The 16022-nt window shown below is 46.8% G+C and overlaps 1 protein-coding gene across 1 annotated transcript in view; it reads left to right on the top strand.

The window, feature by feature from the left end:
- Positions 1 to 14855: 14855 nt before the first annotated feature.
- Positions 14856 to 16022, top strand: part of LOC126540650 (uncharacterized) — a 55103-nt gene continuing 53936 nt past the window's right edge. The window contains exon 1 of the mRNA XM_055076488.1: positions 14856 to 15197. Within this exon, the coding sequence (XP_054932463.1) occupies positions 14909 to 15197 (289 nt within the window). The 5' untranslated portion in view covers positions 14856 to 14908. The remainder of the gene's footprint in view (positions 15198 to 16022) is intronic.

The following is a 16022-nucleotide window of genomic DNA, read 5'->3' as shown; positions in this document are numbered from 1 at the left end:
ACGGTCAGCCCGTGTGATGCGAGAGTGCGTCTAAATATCCTAATTGCAACAAATGAACGTCGTCAAGACGACAATGTTTTTAATAAAGCGAAACTATGTAGCATTTTTATGCGTATATGCATCCTTTTCTAACCATTAGGTACGCACAAAACGGCAAAGTACGACTATATATACACTTTTAAGCTCTACCATCTTCACTACTTTCATAGGTTTTCAGGCTGCCGGGCATATTGTCTGCGAAATTACTTGGGGATAAACTAAATGATAGCTGAATATCATCCCTGAACCAAATGCACGTCCTGAAGGGCACAATTTCTTTAATAAACCAAACCTTTCTAATATTTCTATGCCTACCATCTTTACCATTAGGCATCCAAAGTATTGACATCTCATGGAATTGTCTGATAATGATCGCCCTACTTACACCGAATATATTTTCGGTGGGGTTCAGCGTAGAACACTTTCGTGTTGAAAACGTTATCCCAAGATAACTCGTGGGCAAGCCCCGCGTCTGAAGCCAGGCTAGCTGGTCGCGGCCAGCCATGCGCTATGCTTCAGGGGCCGAATTCGCAAAGCTTTTCGCTCTTAAGTGCTGTTTTTCATTGGCTGATCGCGTTCGCTTATAATATGTCCTACATCACTATTGGCTCGCACGAACGCTTTTAGCGTAAAAACATTATGTGATTGAGTACGGTCCCAGATTCTTCCTTCTTTGGTGGTGATGTTCCTGTTACTGTTCTGAATGGAGCCGAGCTCCCATACTGCCCCTCCCTCTTCGAAGACGCCGCTGGTTTCTGACAGACGCCTGTGTCCCGACACCTCACAGCCTGGCTTGATGCTCATTGGTATACTCAGTCAGATGTGGTCCTTGCCAGGTCTTCCAGGTGCACCGAGGTCCTTAACCTGAGGGGCTGCCAGGGCGTAGACCTCAACGCATGTGAAGCCTTAGCGGCCGAATGCCCGCGCAAGGTGCCACCCAGAAAGAGTTCGACAGTCATGGTAGCCCGGCTTTTAATTTCAGCTGCTCCTCAACACTTGAGGAAGATGTGCATCTACCGTTTCGCTATACCGAGCCGAAAGGTCACACGACAGTCAATGCATTCTTTCGCAGTCCCACGTCGGATGGTACTGTGGGGTCGTGGGTGCTTAACACGGGGGTTAGACTCGGCCATTGTCCTAACGAACGGGAGTGAGACCGCAAACAGCCAAGGCTATTTTTTTTAGCGGAGCCAGGCTCCTCTAACAGCTGGGTTTTCGGAGCGCGCGCACCAGAGCTTGGACCACGGCGCGCGCCACAGACAATAAGGAAGTAGTGCACCAAGCAGCGGACGAGAGGCTGTTTGTAAGAATAGAGGCCAGCCAGTCGTGAATCCAATATGTTGGCGAAGGTGGTCGGCTAATGGCAAACAGCATGTACGAACGAAAAACTTCGTGAATTATTCTGCTTCTCTTTCCTTGTTCTTCCGCGCTACCTTCGCTTCATCATGGCACTGGGTATGCGTCTTCAGGCCACTGGGTATTAGCCATCGTCGTCATACCGCCTTCGTTCCTCCGTTGAGGTCATTCATTCTTCATTCCATCGCAGTCATGCTGTCGTCATGCAACTGCGATTATTCCGGCTTTCTCATACCATCGTCGTCATTACGTCGTCGTCATACAGTCATTGTTATGCAATGGTTGTCGTACCATCGCGGTGACGCCATCGTCGTCATACAGTCGTTGCCATACTGTAGTCGTTACGCCATCGCCATCGTATACTCGTCGACCGTCATCCTTTTGTCCTCATGCCGCCGTCATCTCGCTGTTGTCGTGATACTATTTCATAGATGGATAATAAGAATCGATCGTCATTTGATTGTGATGCTGTCGTCGTCGTCATAGAGCCGTCTGCTGCGTCAGTGTATGCCTGCAAAGCCGGCGAGTGTTCCAGAATAGGAGAGGGGCATTGCAGTTTAAACGAGAACTCTATAACCATCCTTTATGCTTAAATTCCGTAGAAGAAGCAGGAATTTCAAACCCCAGAGCGATTCATTGAGCTAGAGACCGGGAGCGGAAATGCCTAGCCAACACCACAGCCTAACGCCTAAACATTCGCGTTACACACGTTTAACCGTCCTGTGAGTTAACTTCAACGCCCACTGCTCCTTCTTTTATTGGTAGTTGTGAAAAATCGCTGAGGCTACAGGGACTCTGCGCTATAAACAAACAGCAATAGGTGGATTGGGTCTTACCAGGAACGTAGGGGTCCATGCTTCGTTTTCTTGTTCTTCTTGAGCCTCGAATAATACGCGTACCCACTGTAGGGGACCGGACATCAGTCGGGTGGTAGGAACAAGAGCTAAAATAAGAAATATCTTGAAAGGTTGGAGAGAATGAATGAACGGAGAAAAATAATAGTGTGTAGCTGAGTTATAAAACCACGTGGATACAGAATATGTGAAAATACGACTGGTTGCACTGATCTCTACTATATATTTGTAGAGATCAGTGGCTGATTGCCTCTTACGTCCCTTCACCTCATGCTTTTTGTTAACGCTTTCCCACATAAAAATGATTAACCAACTAGCCTAGCCGGTACCTTTGCGTCAAGGGGAGATTTAAAAGAAAGTGAAGCTTCAATGAAAGATTATAATTATCAATTTGGAAGGACGATAACAAGCACACGAAAGGAAATATATAACAGGCTAAATAATATATATGTTCAAAAAAAATTTATACAGCATGCAAGATATAGCTGTAGCTATAATGCCTAAATATTGTCACGAGAGGAAAAGCAAGTCAGTCAGTTCTAAGCGAACGGCCGTTTACAGTTCGTTTTTGCAGCAGCTACCACGTGCACTTCTTCTTCCTCGACTTCGAGTATCGAGTGAGGTAATCGGTGGCGACAACGATCCAGCGATTATCAGCCGAAGACTTGGGAAAGGGGCCGAGTAAATCCATCCCGACTTGTTCAAAAGGTGAACAAGGAGGTCGGACAGGCTGAAGCAGACCGGCTGGCTTCAGTGGTGGAACTTTGCGACGCTGGCAATCTCGACAACTTCTGACGTACTGCTTCACGGTTTTTGCGAGTTTTCGCCAATAGTACTTCTGCTTGATCCTCGCGAAAGTACACGTGAAACCAAGATGCCCGGACGTTGGTTCGTCGTGGCATGCACGTAGAACGTCGTCGCGGAGAGTAGCGGGAACAACGAGCAGGAAAACGGTTGCCGTAGGGTGAAAGTTGCGCTTGTATAGGATGTCGCCACGTAGGCAGAAAGAGGACAAGTGACGCGCGAACTGCCGGGGGGGTTGTGAGCGGCTTCCTTCAAGGTATTCAATCAAGGGCTCGAGCTCGGAATCTTGGCGTTGCTGTTGAGCAAGGTTTAAAGACGGAAGAGTACAAAGAAAACCAGAATCGTAATCAGTATCTAGTGGTGCGGGTTCGACGGGGGCGCGGGAGAGACAGTCGGCGTCAGTGTGTTTCTGGCCAGACTTATAGACGATGGTCACATCAAATTCCTGCAACCGAAGGCTCCATCTTGCGAGACGGCCTGAAGGATCGTTGAGATTCGCCAGCCAGCAGAGAGAGTGGTGGTCGCTGACGACACGGAAGGGGCGTCCGTATAGGTATGGGCGGAATTTCTGAATAGCCCATATGACTGCCAGACATTCTATTTCAGTTGCTGAGTAGTTTTTTTCAGCAGCCGACAAGGTTCTGCTGGCATAGGCAATAACGCGCAATATGGAGCTAAAAATTCATCGATGATTACGGTATTCCCTAATACGAAATCTGAGCGAAGCTCCTGGCGTGTTTTCATTTCATGATATATTGTCTGGCGCGGACAGTCTGTTTCGTGCGGCACGCTGCAAACGGGGCGAAGTGTGGCGCTACTGCCTCGCTAATCTGGAGATTGTGAGAGACAGCCCGTGCAGTTACGCGTGGGTGCGATTCACAGCTGCCGCCCCCGGCAGACTTCTAAAACTACGCGCGATACTCTGGCGCCATCTCGTAGTCATCGTCGCCCCACCACGCTTTTCTTCTCATCCTTTCGCCATACCCTCCTCCTCCGCTTTCCTCCTCGCGTCTTTCATCCCCCGCTGCGCTCCACGTTCGCTTTCAACTTTCACTGTGCTCGTTCGCTCGGTTGCGCCGACACCGACGCTCGCCGCAGGAACGGGCGCCTAAAGCGCACCACGTTGGCCGAAGCTAGCTATGTCGCGTCGGCGATGGTGAGCTGGGCAAAAGTTGGACACTCTATACAACAATCGGCGGCAACCGCGCCGGCGTTTCGCGATGCGATGCGAATGCGTCGCGCATGCGCACTGAGCCGCAGCGGCGAGCGCGCTTTCGTGCGCTCCCGGCGTTGCGTCATTCTGCCCTCTCCGCGCGAGATATGCTGGGATGCATGGCCGGTGCGGCTCGGTCAAAGCCATAGAGTTTCCTACAAGAATTACTAGAGGGAACTCTGGCGCTAGTGTCTACGGGAGCTGCAATGGGCGCGGTTGTCCCAGCATGGGAATTATGGGAAGTACATGGATTTGCCTAAACTTCGCCCTTTTGGCTTCAAACGGCATTGTGACTTTGTTAACTCGTCATTTTCAACAGTATATTGCGGAAGAAATAATTGAAATATACCTCATTAAAAGTGCCCGACGGCAAGATTCAAACACAGGGACTCTAGCACAGAAGCCTGATATTGAAACCATTAAGCCACGGACAAACGTATCGACAAGCGAATGAAACGCCCTTATGAATTCATCGCTGGCATGCCAGTGCCTTGAAACGCTTGGCGCGTTTCGATTTGGCCACGTGGACAAGCTCAATCGTTGCAATTATTAGAAACTGTACGCGTTCCCGGCGTCTTCTGCACTTCGAAGAATATAGATTGCGCCGAAATATACGACAATAATATTTATATAGCGTAATATACAAAGCCACAAGAACGTCTGAATCCACAAGCACGAAGATTAGACAAATCCATGTACTTCCCATCATTCCCATGGTAGGACAACGACTGCAGGGCCAGAGTTCCCTCTAGTAATTTTGTAGGAAACTCTATGGTCAAAGCCACCTAGAAAAAATATAAGGCCTCCGCACGCCGGTGTGACGTCATGCTAGTCGGATGGGCCGGACAGCCGACGCCGTCGGCGTCTCCACGCCTAGGTTCGTTGCGCTTGCAGGGTGTCTCTTTGCGCGTCGTGGATACTATGGCTTCGGAAAATTAGTGCTGTCCTTAAAGTGACAGCAACCTGTAAATGCATATGCTTCGGTTCCAAAGCAAGACACGTTTAGCTGACGCAACAAATAAAGGGGAGCCGCCGGCTCACTGCAGTCAACACCACCATAGAAAGCAACATTCTTTCATACCTTCCTTAGATTACTTGACTGGAGACATTGTTTTTTGCGTGTGTCGCAACATGACCTGCCTTATTGTCCTTGTGATGTTTGGTCGGGGCTAAGACAAGCAAACTGCATGCTGCTTAGTCACTTTATTTTTAGACGGAAAGAAACAAGGAGGAAAACTGCATATTGAAGACACATAACATACTTTATTCACAAATGATAAGAACTGCATTCAGAAACAAACATCTTAAATCTTACATATACAATTATCATTCTCACTCTTGCATTGCGTAAATTATTATTTTGTAAAACGATTGAGCAGAATTCATTACAACATTTTCTTTTTTGCGCCTGCGTCATCTGGCGTTTGGTGAGAGTACTAGTTCGTTACGTAGCCGTGACGTAGTTCCTGAGGCCAGATTTCTCGGAGTGTCCGCTCTTAGTCTTTTACTTTCTCCATGTGAATACCCCGGAAAGTGGATGGTAAGACGGTGCCACGGTAGCTCAATTGGTAGAGCATCGCATGGGTAATTCGAAAGACGTGGGATTGTTCCCCACCTGCGGCAGGTTGTACTTTCACCCACTTTCAATTCCATTAATTTATAATTTCGTTATTGCAATTAGTAAGTGCAAGTAATTTCCCCTGTGTTGTCCTTGGTGTCTTTGTTGTCTCCTTATGATACGATTAATAACAATCGGGCCCCTCGGTTAACCCCCTTTCTTCTCGTTCAACCTTTGGTTGGAGTCGCGCCCACGACCTTTGGTGGAAGTCCAACCCACGACCTTTCGTGTTATCTAAGGCGAAGTTAATGAAGGCGCATGTAGTCAAGATAGAGTTAATTAAAGCACTGGTACCCACGACATTTGGTGTTAATTAAAGTGAGGTTAATTAAGGCACACTTAAGACAGAGTTATGGCACTGGAACCCACCACCTTTGGTTCGAGTCGAACTCACGACCTTTGGTGTTAATTAAAGCGAGGTTAATGAAGGTACCTTTAATTAAGATCGACTTATTTTAGGCACGCGTACCGACGACCTTTGTTGGGAGTCGAACCCACGACCTCTGTTGTTAATTAAGGCGAGGTTAATGAAGGTATGCTTAATTAAAGGGACCCTGAAACGATTTTGACGATTTTCTACAAACGTACTGCGTCGTTAGAGTAGGTCTTTGTGATCATTAATTAACGCATCTAAGTGCTCCGCGTAAAGCGTGTAATTTATTATAAGGTTTTAAAAATGCACATCGCTGCCGATCGCAGCACACTGCTCGGCGCAATTTTAAGCAGCCCCTACCCATATGACGGAAATCACCCATATGACGTCTGTGGGGCGAGCTATCCGATTGGCTGACCAGGGCGCGTGATTGATAATTTTTTCAACTTTATGGTAAACAAATGATGTTCGTAATAGTTGGAATGTTAGTTAATTTGTTTTTGTAAAGAGAAAGTAACATAAAAAGAATTCACAAGAACAATTTTTCAGTACACTTAAGCACTTGCGGCACACAGCAAGTGCCGTCTGCGTGTGTTACAATGTGCTCCGTCTTTGACGAGAGCTCCGCTGTCGGCGTCGGTCTGTCTTTTCGCGCGTGCTATGATTCGACTTTTTTGCGTTGTGGACTGAAAACGTAGCGACTGGCAATACGTGAAGCTGCGGCATCGTGTCCCTCTGCAAGCCAGTAGACGAGCGGACTGGCTGCAGCGCATCGGACTGCCGCTACCCGATCGGCGCCAGGATTTGTGTGATTGCGGCCGTCACTTTACACCGGAAGATTACTAATGCAATAGCGCTTCGCGAGTCCGGTATTAGGGTAAACGCAAGGGCAAGGGGACAGGGACTGGCCGTGTCCCCTTGCGTGTCGTTTCACGGGACGAACAGAAGCGCAAAGGTGAATGGTCTGCACGGTGCAGCCACCTGGCGGCATAGAGCTCAACCACACACAGTAGCAGCAACAAAATGTACTCTTCTTTGCTGCTGGTGTAAAATTTTCGCAGGAGTGTAATCGTTAAGACGTTGTTCTTGTAAATGTTTAAAATGTATTACACTTGGTTAGAGCAATATTAGCTCTTTCTTTGGCTGGTTAAGCTCTACGCCAACGGGTGGCTGGACCGTGGAGACCGATCAGGCAGCTCACGTACATTAGCTCACGTATATTTGGCTCACGTACGTCTACGCTAAATTTCCTTCAACAGCTTGAGTTTATGCCTCCACCGTTGGGTCAAAACGTTCAGCTTAACGGAATACAGACATGTTCGGAGCTGTGACAGAATGCTCGCAACGCACGCTTCTTCGATAGCTCTCGCTTGGGGTCGACGGCCAAGCGACTAGCGGAGAGGTTTCGCGCGGGCGGGGAAGGGCTCCAAAACAACCGGTAGTGGACAATGTGACGTCGCATCGTGACGCAGAACTAGTGAAGGCGGAGCTTGGCCGCGATCGCTCGGCGAACGAGCTGAGGAAGAAAAGCATGGCTAGGGAGGAGGGCAACTTGTAATAGCTTGTCGCTCCATTAATACGTAACGCTTCACTTAAATTGGGGTGCGAATGTTCTACTTAAGCTGTACCCCACGCGTCTACAAAATTTGTCTGAAGCGTTTCAGGGGCCCTTTAAGATATAGTGATTTAAGGCACCCGTACACACGACCTTTGGTGGGAGTCGAACCCCCGACCTTAGGTGTTAATTAAGGCGCATAGGATTAAGGTACAGTTCACTAAGGCCCTTGAATTCACGAGCATTGTTGGGAGTCGAGCCCTTTTGGTTAAAAAAAAATTAAAATGCGGGGTTTTACGTGCCAAAACCACGATCTGATTGTGGGGCACGCCGCGGCGTAATGCGTTGTGACATAATGTCTAAGCATCGCGCGGCGGTCGCAATGCTTTCGCATCCATCCACGTAGGGAAAACTAAGTAACCCTTGAATTTCTAGACATACACCTGGTCTGGACCCCCAGGACACGCATAACGGTAGGGCAACATGAGGCACACACCTCGGCACGCGATGTCGCACACCGGGCAGCCTTATGCTCAGGCTATCGTGTTCCAGTGAATCCATTAGACGTTATTTCACAGCGTTACACAGACATTCTAAGTCAGTACCGTCTAAACCGCAGACAGTAACCGTTTTGATGCCCAATCCTTAAGCGAGAAACAGTGCCGCAACGAAACGAAAGGCTCCTACACGCTATATACCCCACGCAATATTACGGCAAACACAAACTCTGCACAGCACCCTGGACACTACGATATATGACGTGGGAATGCCCACATGCCATACCCATAACACCCAACTCCCAAGCTTCCATCGAGCAGTGGGAGCGCCAGCTGACCACCACCCACCCGGAGGACACCAGCACAAGCTGGTGGACAGGGCGAAGAGACCGGCGTCAAAGCTTCTTGGACTAAGGGATGCACCCCACTATAGGACGAAAACAATCGTATGCTAAATAAATGTTTATTCATAATCATCATCAGCAGCATAACGTAGCGCTGTCCACGAGCACGCACAAAGCATAAATGAATAAAGACGAAGATTTCTTGCTGCTGTCCACGAGTCACGTTCTGTGCGCGCACTGGAAGAAGAACGTTCCGCGGACGCTGATGCCTAGTGTTCTTGGTGAGCTCCTACATTTCTATGCGCCGCTCTCCTGCTTTTCTCAAGCGATACTTATATCCGAAAGCGTCAACTAAAGGATAGCTACAGTCAGGAAAGATGCCTACAAAGCGATATATGAGTGGCAGTTCTATAATGACAGCGGAATTACTGTTCTTGAGATGGGCTATCGACCGCCTTCCTGAGCTGTGTACTCGTCGTTAGATTACAAAAATATTTACTAGATACTGGGCAACGGTGAGTATGGCTCCACGAACTGGAGCATTCTTCCTCGTGTCGTGTCGCTATAGGATAGCGTTTTCAAGTGCAGCAAAATGTCTTGCCAAAGGATAGTCCAAAACACAGAAACTATAGGTACACATACAGCAAGCGCGAGCTTACAACTGAAGCCCTCGGAAGTACATACTGTAAACGACGAACTGGAAATAATGACGAAACGTTGACTACGCACCACCGCGCATACCGTATCTTCAGTTAGAAGTTGGGGCGTCGTGTTTCTAGCGCTCGTTTTGCGTTTTCTGGTTGTGGCCGGTATCCCTCGGCAAGCTACTTTGACAACAAGCGCAAGTTTCAACAATAAAATTAATTAAATTATGGGCTTTTACGTGCTAAAACCACTTTCTGATTACGAGGTAGGCCGTAGTGGAGGACTCGGGAAATTCCGGCCACCGGGGGTTCTTTAACGTGCACCTAAATCTAAGTACCACGGGTGTTTTCGCATTTCGCCCCCATAGAAATGCGGCCGCCGTGGCCGGGATTCGATCCCGCGACTTCATGCGCAGCAGTCCAACACCATAGCCAGTGAGCAACCACGGCGAGCAAGTTTTCACATTAGCGAGCAAGACCTGAAACAACTTCTTTCAGCACGGCGTTCCTAGCATAGCATTTTATTGTGCTTCACATTTTAAATCAGTGATAACAATCGTTTTCAGAAGTACTTACGATAATACAGGACCTGTATGCTAAGCGGCTAAAAGCAATTGCAACGTTAGCACGCGCAATGCTTCTACATGTGGGAACATCACCTTTGTTTGCTTCATGAAACGGGATGCAAACTGGTGTTTTCACTGATATCTTCTTTAAGGGATAAAACGTGCCTGGTTATCTGTTTCTAGTAATGCGTGATAAAGCTTGCGTCATGCAAATACGCGCAGCACTTGTACGAACCCCACTAAATTGAAACCATTCGGCTGATGAAATTTGACTGTCGGGTTCCCGTAAAACTGGAGCTTTTCGTTAAGCGTCCGTGACGCCTTCTCAACAGTTCGTCACGTCAAGTTATGTAGATCCCGTCAACACCTATTGGCAGTTACATGGAGTAGGTCTCAAACAACTATAACTGATAGCATAAATTACAGAGGAGCGTTGTAGTTGTGTAGTGGATGCTGCTTACGTGAAACAAGGCGTTGAGCTGTACTAGGTTGAGTTGAGAAGAGCCACTAGTTACAAGCTGTTTCCTCGTTGGTTGGCTGGTTTCACGTGACTCGCTCGCTTGACAAGGCGCGTACGCAAACACTCGCAATTGAAGCCTGGTCAGGGCAGTGGTTCGCAGTGAGCAACTCGTGTCGCTTTTGTCTGCAGTTATTAGGCAGCATCACGCTCTGAGAGTCGTCTGTCTTACCGAACATCATCGATAAGAAAACATCCGGGTATAGTAGCACCACCGCACGCCAGGCACAACTAACCAGCGTAGCTATAACTTTACTCGGAGTTCTTGTCTGCGGCTGCAGCTTTACTGTTTTTTTTTTAAACGTAATGGATTCCAGCAAATTTTTCGGCTTGCCGCTTCCCAGCGCAGGCGCACCGATAATACGCGGATTTGACTAATCATGCCATACATGATGGTTGAGTATATATCACCGGTTACTCGCTTCGGTTAGTCACCGCAGAGAACACACGCCATCCGGCATTAGTGTTGTTACTGCGCAGTGCAAGTTGTGCCCAATGTTGCCATGCGACGGCGCACAGGAAATATCTCAATTATGCGCTCGATGCGGTTGGTGTTTTAAGAGTACAGTCATGTGGGCACAGGGTCAAGTGGCTGATAAATGTTTGAACGAAGCTTTCTTTCGCACTTCGCCCGCGTTACGGGTGCTTGCTGCTGCCGTCTTGCACGACTGGTCCGCACCGCACATAGTGGTAATCGGCGCCGAATACAGTGCCAGCCGAGGTTGCCTAGGGTGACAGGTGATGTGCTTCAGTGTGGACGTGAGCTTCAACACGATCTCGCTGTTGTCACCACACCGTCGTATTCGTACAGTCGTCGTCACTGTTGTCGTCATCCTGCTATCATACTGATGCTGTCGTCTTCATAGAGTCATCATTCCAGCTTCGTCATGCCTTTGTAGCCATGCCGTCGTCATACAGCCATCGTCATCCCCTTGTGTCGTCGTCATCGCACCGTTGTTGTCATACCGTCATCATTCCAAGCAGCGTCATCTCATTGTCGTCAAGCTGCCGTCGTCGTATCGTCGTCGTCGTCTCATTTTTGTCATACCGTCGTCTAATTCCATCGTCGTCGTGCTGTAGCCGTCATGGCGTTGTGTACTTTCATTGTCGTAACTCCGTCTCTGCCATCCCATTGTGGCCACGTCGTCACCATACCGTCGTTGTCATTCCATCATCGTCATTATTTGCCGTCATTCCTTTGTCGTCATCCGTGAGATCTGCATGTTTGAGGAGCACAGGTTCGTTTAGCGTGGCGTTCTCCTGTGAAAATGTGTCCAGTTGAAGCTTGCAAATGATCCCTAAACAAGAAGCGCGTTCTTCGCAAGCAGAAATGGAAAGCTTCGCTTATTAATCCAATTACTATTTGCATGGGATTCTCACATTTATCTTAAATTTATATTCTCTCGTCTCTTTGATCAACTTACTGGTCGTGCACTACAACGTTAACGCCACTTTTTGAAAACGTTAGCATTAGGAATGTCAAAGTGGAAAAAAGTGTGTGTGTGTGAGGTGTGGGAAGTCGGTAGCGTGGTAGAGGTGGAGAGGGGAGGGGAGAGCTTAGAACAGCGTGTGTGTATGTCTGTACACATTATCATCATCATAATCATAGTCAGCATACATTTATGTCTATTCCTGATTTCATCACCCCACCTAATTTTGTACCGTCCTTGACTGCGCTTTCCTTCATTTGGCACCCATTCTGAAACTCTAATGGTCCACCGGTTATCTGCTCTACGCGTTACATGGCCTGGTCAGCTGCATTGATTTTTACCATAATGTCAACTAGAATATCCGCGATCGCTGTTTGCTCTCCGATACGCACCGCCCTCTTCCTCCCCCTTAACGTGACGCCTTAACCCTTAACGTGATCTATCTATCTATCTATCTATCTAACTATCTATCTATTATCTATCTATCTATCTATCTATCTATCTATCTATCTATCTATCTATCTATCTATCTATCTATCTATCTATCTATCTATATATATATATATATATATATATATATATATATATATATCCACATCCATAACTGTGCCCAACCACGCTAACGACGGGTGGACGTGGCATTGTATCGGTTGTTCTTTCCTCTTGTACAGCAAATCAGTACTGAACGTGGTAAACTTCGTCAAAGAAGGCTACAGCGGTGCCTCTACTGATATGCCGGCGGTCATTGGTAAAATTCGTCAGCAGTACTTCTGTACGTCCACTGATTAGGCTGATGATACTGCGAGCGTTGGCAACACCTTGATGAAACGGAAGTGCAGTTAGTTTGGCTATTCCACCCTCGCTCATTATAATATATACTTATGTGTATACTGCGTATGATAGTGGTCCGCTCTTCACCACCGCCAGTTGCACTTTGATCCTCGTAGACGCAGGAGGCGTGTCTAGTGAGCTCTTGAGTAACATTTTACAATGTGGTGGATGCGATTTAAATAATGGATCTGGGACCCAATGGAGATGCGACGTAATGCTAACTAGCGCATTTCTCTCGCATTTACCGCTAAATTGGCACATATTTTTGTTTTAGTTTCAGCAATACATCTAAATAGGATTTTTTCCTGAGAAAAATAATTTTAATAAAGTATTATCACCACAACTTCTATGAAACAGAATTGACTAGAAACTGCTGGAAATTGTAGGAATGTAATATAAATAAGACACAGCGCTAAAGGTAGTTGTAATTTGGAGGTGCGTGAATTCCGTGTGTTAACCCTTTGCCGTATTAACTACTATTGTACGACCTGCATGTATCCTAAAGTATCCCGGACATCCTAGTTGCCTACGTTCACTCGCATAAATCAAATAGCGTTGTTGCCCCCACCAGAACGTTCTTCGAACTTCTGTTACCACAATCTTGTACAGATAGACGTCAATAAATCCAGGCCGCAAACTGTTCCATTTTTCGTATGGGATGCGGTATAGCCTTGACGAAACCCCGCGAAGAAAGAGGAGTGTTCCGATGATTAAACGTACGCGAAGTTACGATATGGGCTTTCTACGGAATTACTGATTACTGAGTTCGTTGAGAGCTTTGTATTTGTCTAATGACCCGAGAAGAGACTACTTGAAGCCTTTTTCATCTCACTAGTTTTTCAATAGGATATCTAATACGTCCTCCGACTGTGCAACACTTGCCGTCAAGCTTGCGTACCCTGTGTGTAGTGTGGAAAGCATTGTGAACAAGAATTCAGCGCCGGTACCATTATCTGGCAATCACTAATAACTCGACGTACCGGCATTAAATAATTGTGCTGCAACCTATATTTTCAGTAATTGATGCATCATTAACCGTTGCTGATGGAGCTGCTCGAGTCTGAATCACTACTCATGCGTACCAGGTAGTTCGTAAACGAGTTCTTCATGACTATGTGATCACTTACTTTTTTTTTCTTTTTTTTTCAATGTGCTTTGCTCGCCATTCGACAGAAAGCGATACGCCGGCCGCAGCAAGACACGCTTCTTCCTGTTGATCATCCTATCACAGGATTCTTGGTAAGTGCGCAGTTGACACGTGCGTGCCACAGCTTGCAGATTCATTTGCGAGTTTGTGAGAAGTTGCTAATGACGTGGTAAATGCGGATACAGGTGTAGCGGTCGTTTTTTTTTTCATCATTCGTAAATAGAGCGACTAGTTCAGCTTGTGGCTTGTACTCGGTGCAAAGAGCTGTTTAAATGATTAGATTGAATTACGTTTGCTCAACCGGCTAAATGACCAGGCTATTCACAGAATACAAGCATATCTCTAACAATACTGTCCCATATTGTAACATTGCACTACTCTAATGCTCTCGTAGATCTCTTCGCACCTCTGGTGGCAGGACACAGGTCTGTCCTAATATCGAGCACTTTGCTGAGCTGAATAAGTTCATTAATGCTGAAATAACATGCTAGGCAGGACATGTTCCTTATGGTTGCCGCTTCGTCCTAAGGCTGTGGCGTCATAACATTAAGATGTAGGTTCTAGAATATCTATGTTTGGCGCAGATGATGAATTCTTGGTCAACCGTGCATTCATCACAATTCGTCGAAACACTTAACGGTTTCTATTTCAGCACAGCCTTCAAGATTTTTAAACAAAGAAAGGTAAGTCCTTCAAAAGTATGTCCCTTTTCGTTTTTGTTATAAGGTTCCTGTGTGATTCACGTCTGATGTAAAAGCTGTTCATTGCTGCCAGACACAGGGGCTGCAGCCTCCGTCAAGCTGTTTAGTGCCTTTAGCGTTAGTGCCTTGTTGTCAACAAGATAACATAAACTTCAACTCAATTGAATTGAAAGGCAAATCACTCTACTCTAAGTGTATGGCACTGGACATAAAGTAGGATGCTTTGCCTTTCTGCGCTCTTGTCTATAATGTAAAGAACGCATTAATGGAGCGTTTAACACAAACCGCGACTTGGGCTTTGCGTAGCAGTGCATAAGCCCAAGATTTTTTTTGCAATACACTGCCAACAGTTATCTACCGTCCACCCTCCCGGTGACAAGGAGCATCGAGCGCCGACTCGTTCGTTACCTGTGCCGGACATGACTCTGACGAAGGTGTTCCACGTCGTCAGGCGTCGGCTGTGGCTGCAGTCAGTGCAGCGCCACTACTTTGCCCTGGTGCTGGAGGTGATCAGCGTGGCCGGGCTGTCCCGAATCATAATTCCCTCTGACACACCTGGAGTGGACCCGCAAAGGCTGACGGCGCGACCAGAACCCATAATCTACGACGCCTACGAAGCGGACAAGCAAATCCTGCACGTGTTGGCCGTGGTGTACAGGCCGAAGAATACCGAGACCGACAATCTCATCCAGAAGGCCTTCGGCCAGGGTAGGCCAGCTTTTGATACGGTGGCTCGCTGCTTCCTCAGCGGACAGATTCCACCAGGAGTCGCGAAGACTAGCTGCTCGTAATTATTAGAGCAGTGCGACTGAGTGGGGGCAAAGGAAAATGAGAGAGCAATAAATGACGATGACTTAGGCGTGAGTGAACAATCTGGGAAAGGGCATACTGAGTATGCCACCTCATCAAAAATCAAACTAAATGGCGCTGGATCGAATCACTTTAGATATGCTGCCTTTATTTCAGTGCAAGTGCGAGACGGAAAAGAGAGGAAAAAAAAACTATATCTACTGGCTTTCCAGAATTTATCATAAAAACACAGAAAGCTGTCAATTTCACCAGCTTTCCACAGTTCGCGCTTTGAAGGATAGCTTCCTTCGCCTCCTCGCCGTTATTTCGCATGCGTTCATTTAGCGCCAGAAATGCTTGTGCGCATATATATATATATATATATATATATATATATATATATATATATATATATATATATATATATATATATATATATATATATATCTATATATATATCACGTACATACATACATACACACATACATACATACATACATACACACATACATACATACATACATACATGCATGCATATAGGGTGTCCCACATAACCTGAGCCACGCATTCAAAAATGAAAGGTGCGTAGGAAGCAAATTGAACCGAACGAACGCTATTCGCAATAGCCTATAGTGAATCAGACAATTTTTTGCTTTCCCTTCAAATAAGTTCAATTACCCAACATTTAATTATTGGCTGAGGACCCCAACTATTTGTAGAGCACCTTCAGAAACCACCGATCGG

The sequence above is a fragment of the Dermacentor andersoni genome, chromosome 2 (assembly GCF_023375885.2).
Source record: "Dermacentor andersoni chromosome 2, qqDerAnde1_hic_scaffold, whole genome shotgun sequence".
Classification (NCBI taxonomy): domain Eukaryota; kingdom Metazoa; phylum Arthropoda; class Arachnida; order Ixodida; family Ixodidae; genus Dermacentor; species Dermacentor andersoni.
The sequence above is the reverse complement of the archived record's forward strand: the minus strand, read 5'-3'. Positions and strand labels throughout refer to the sequence as shown.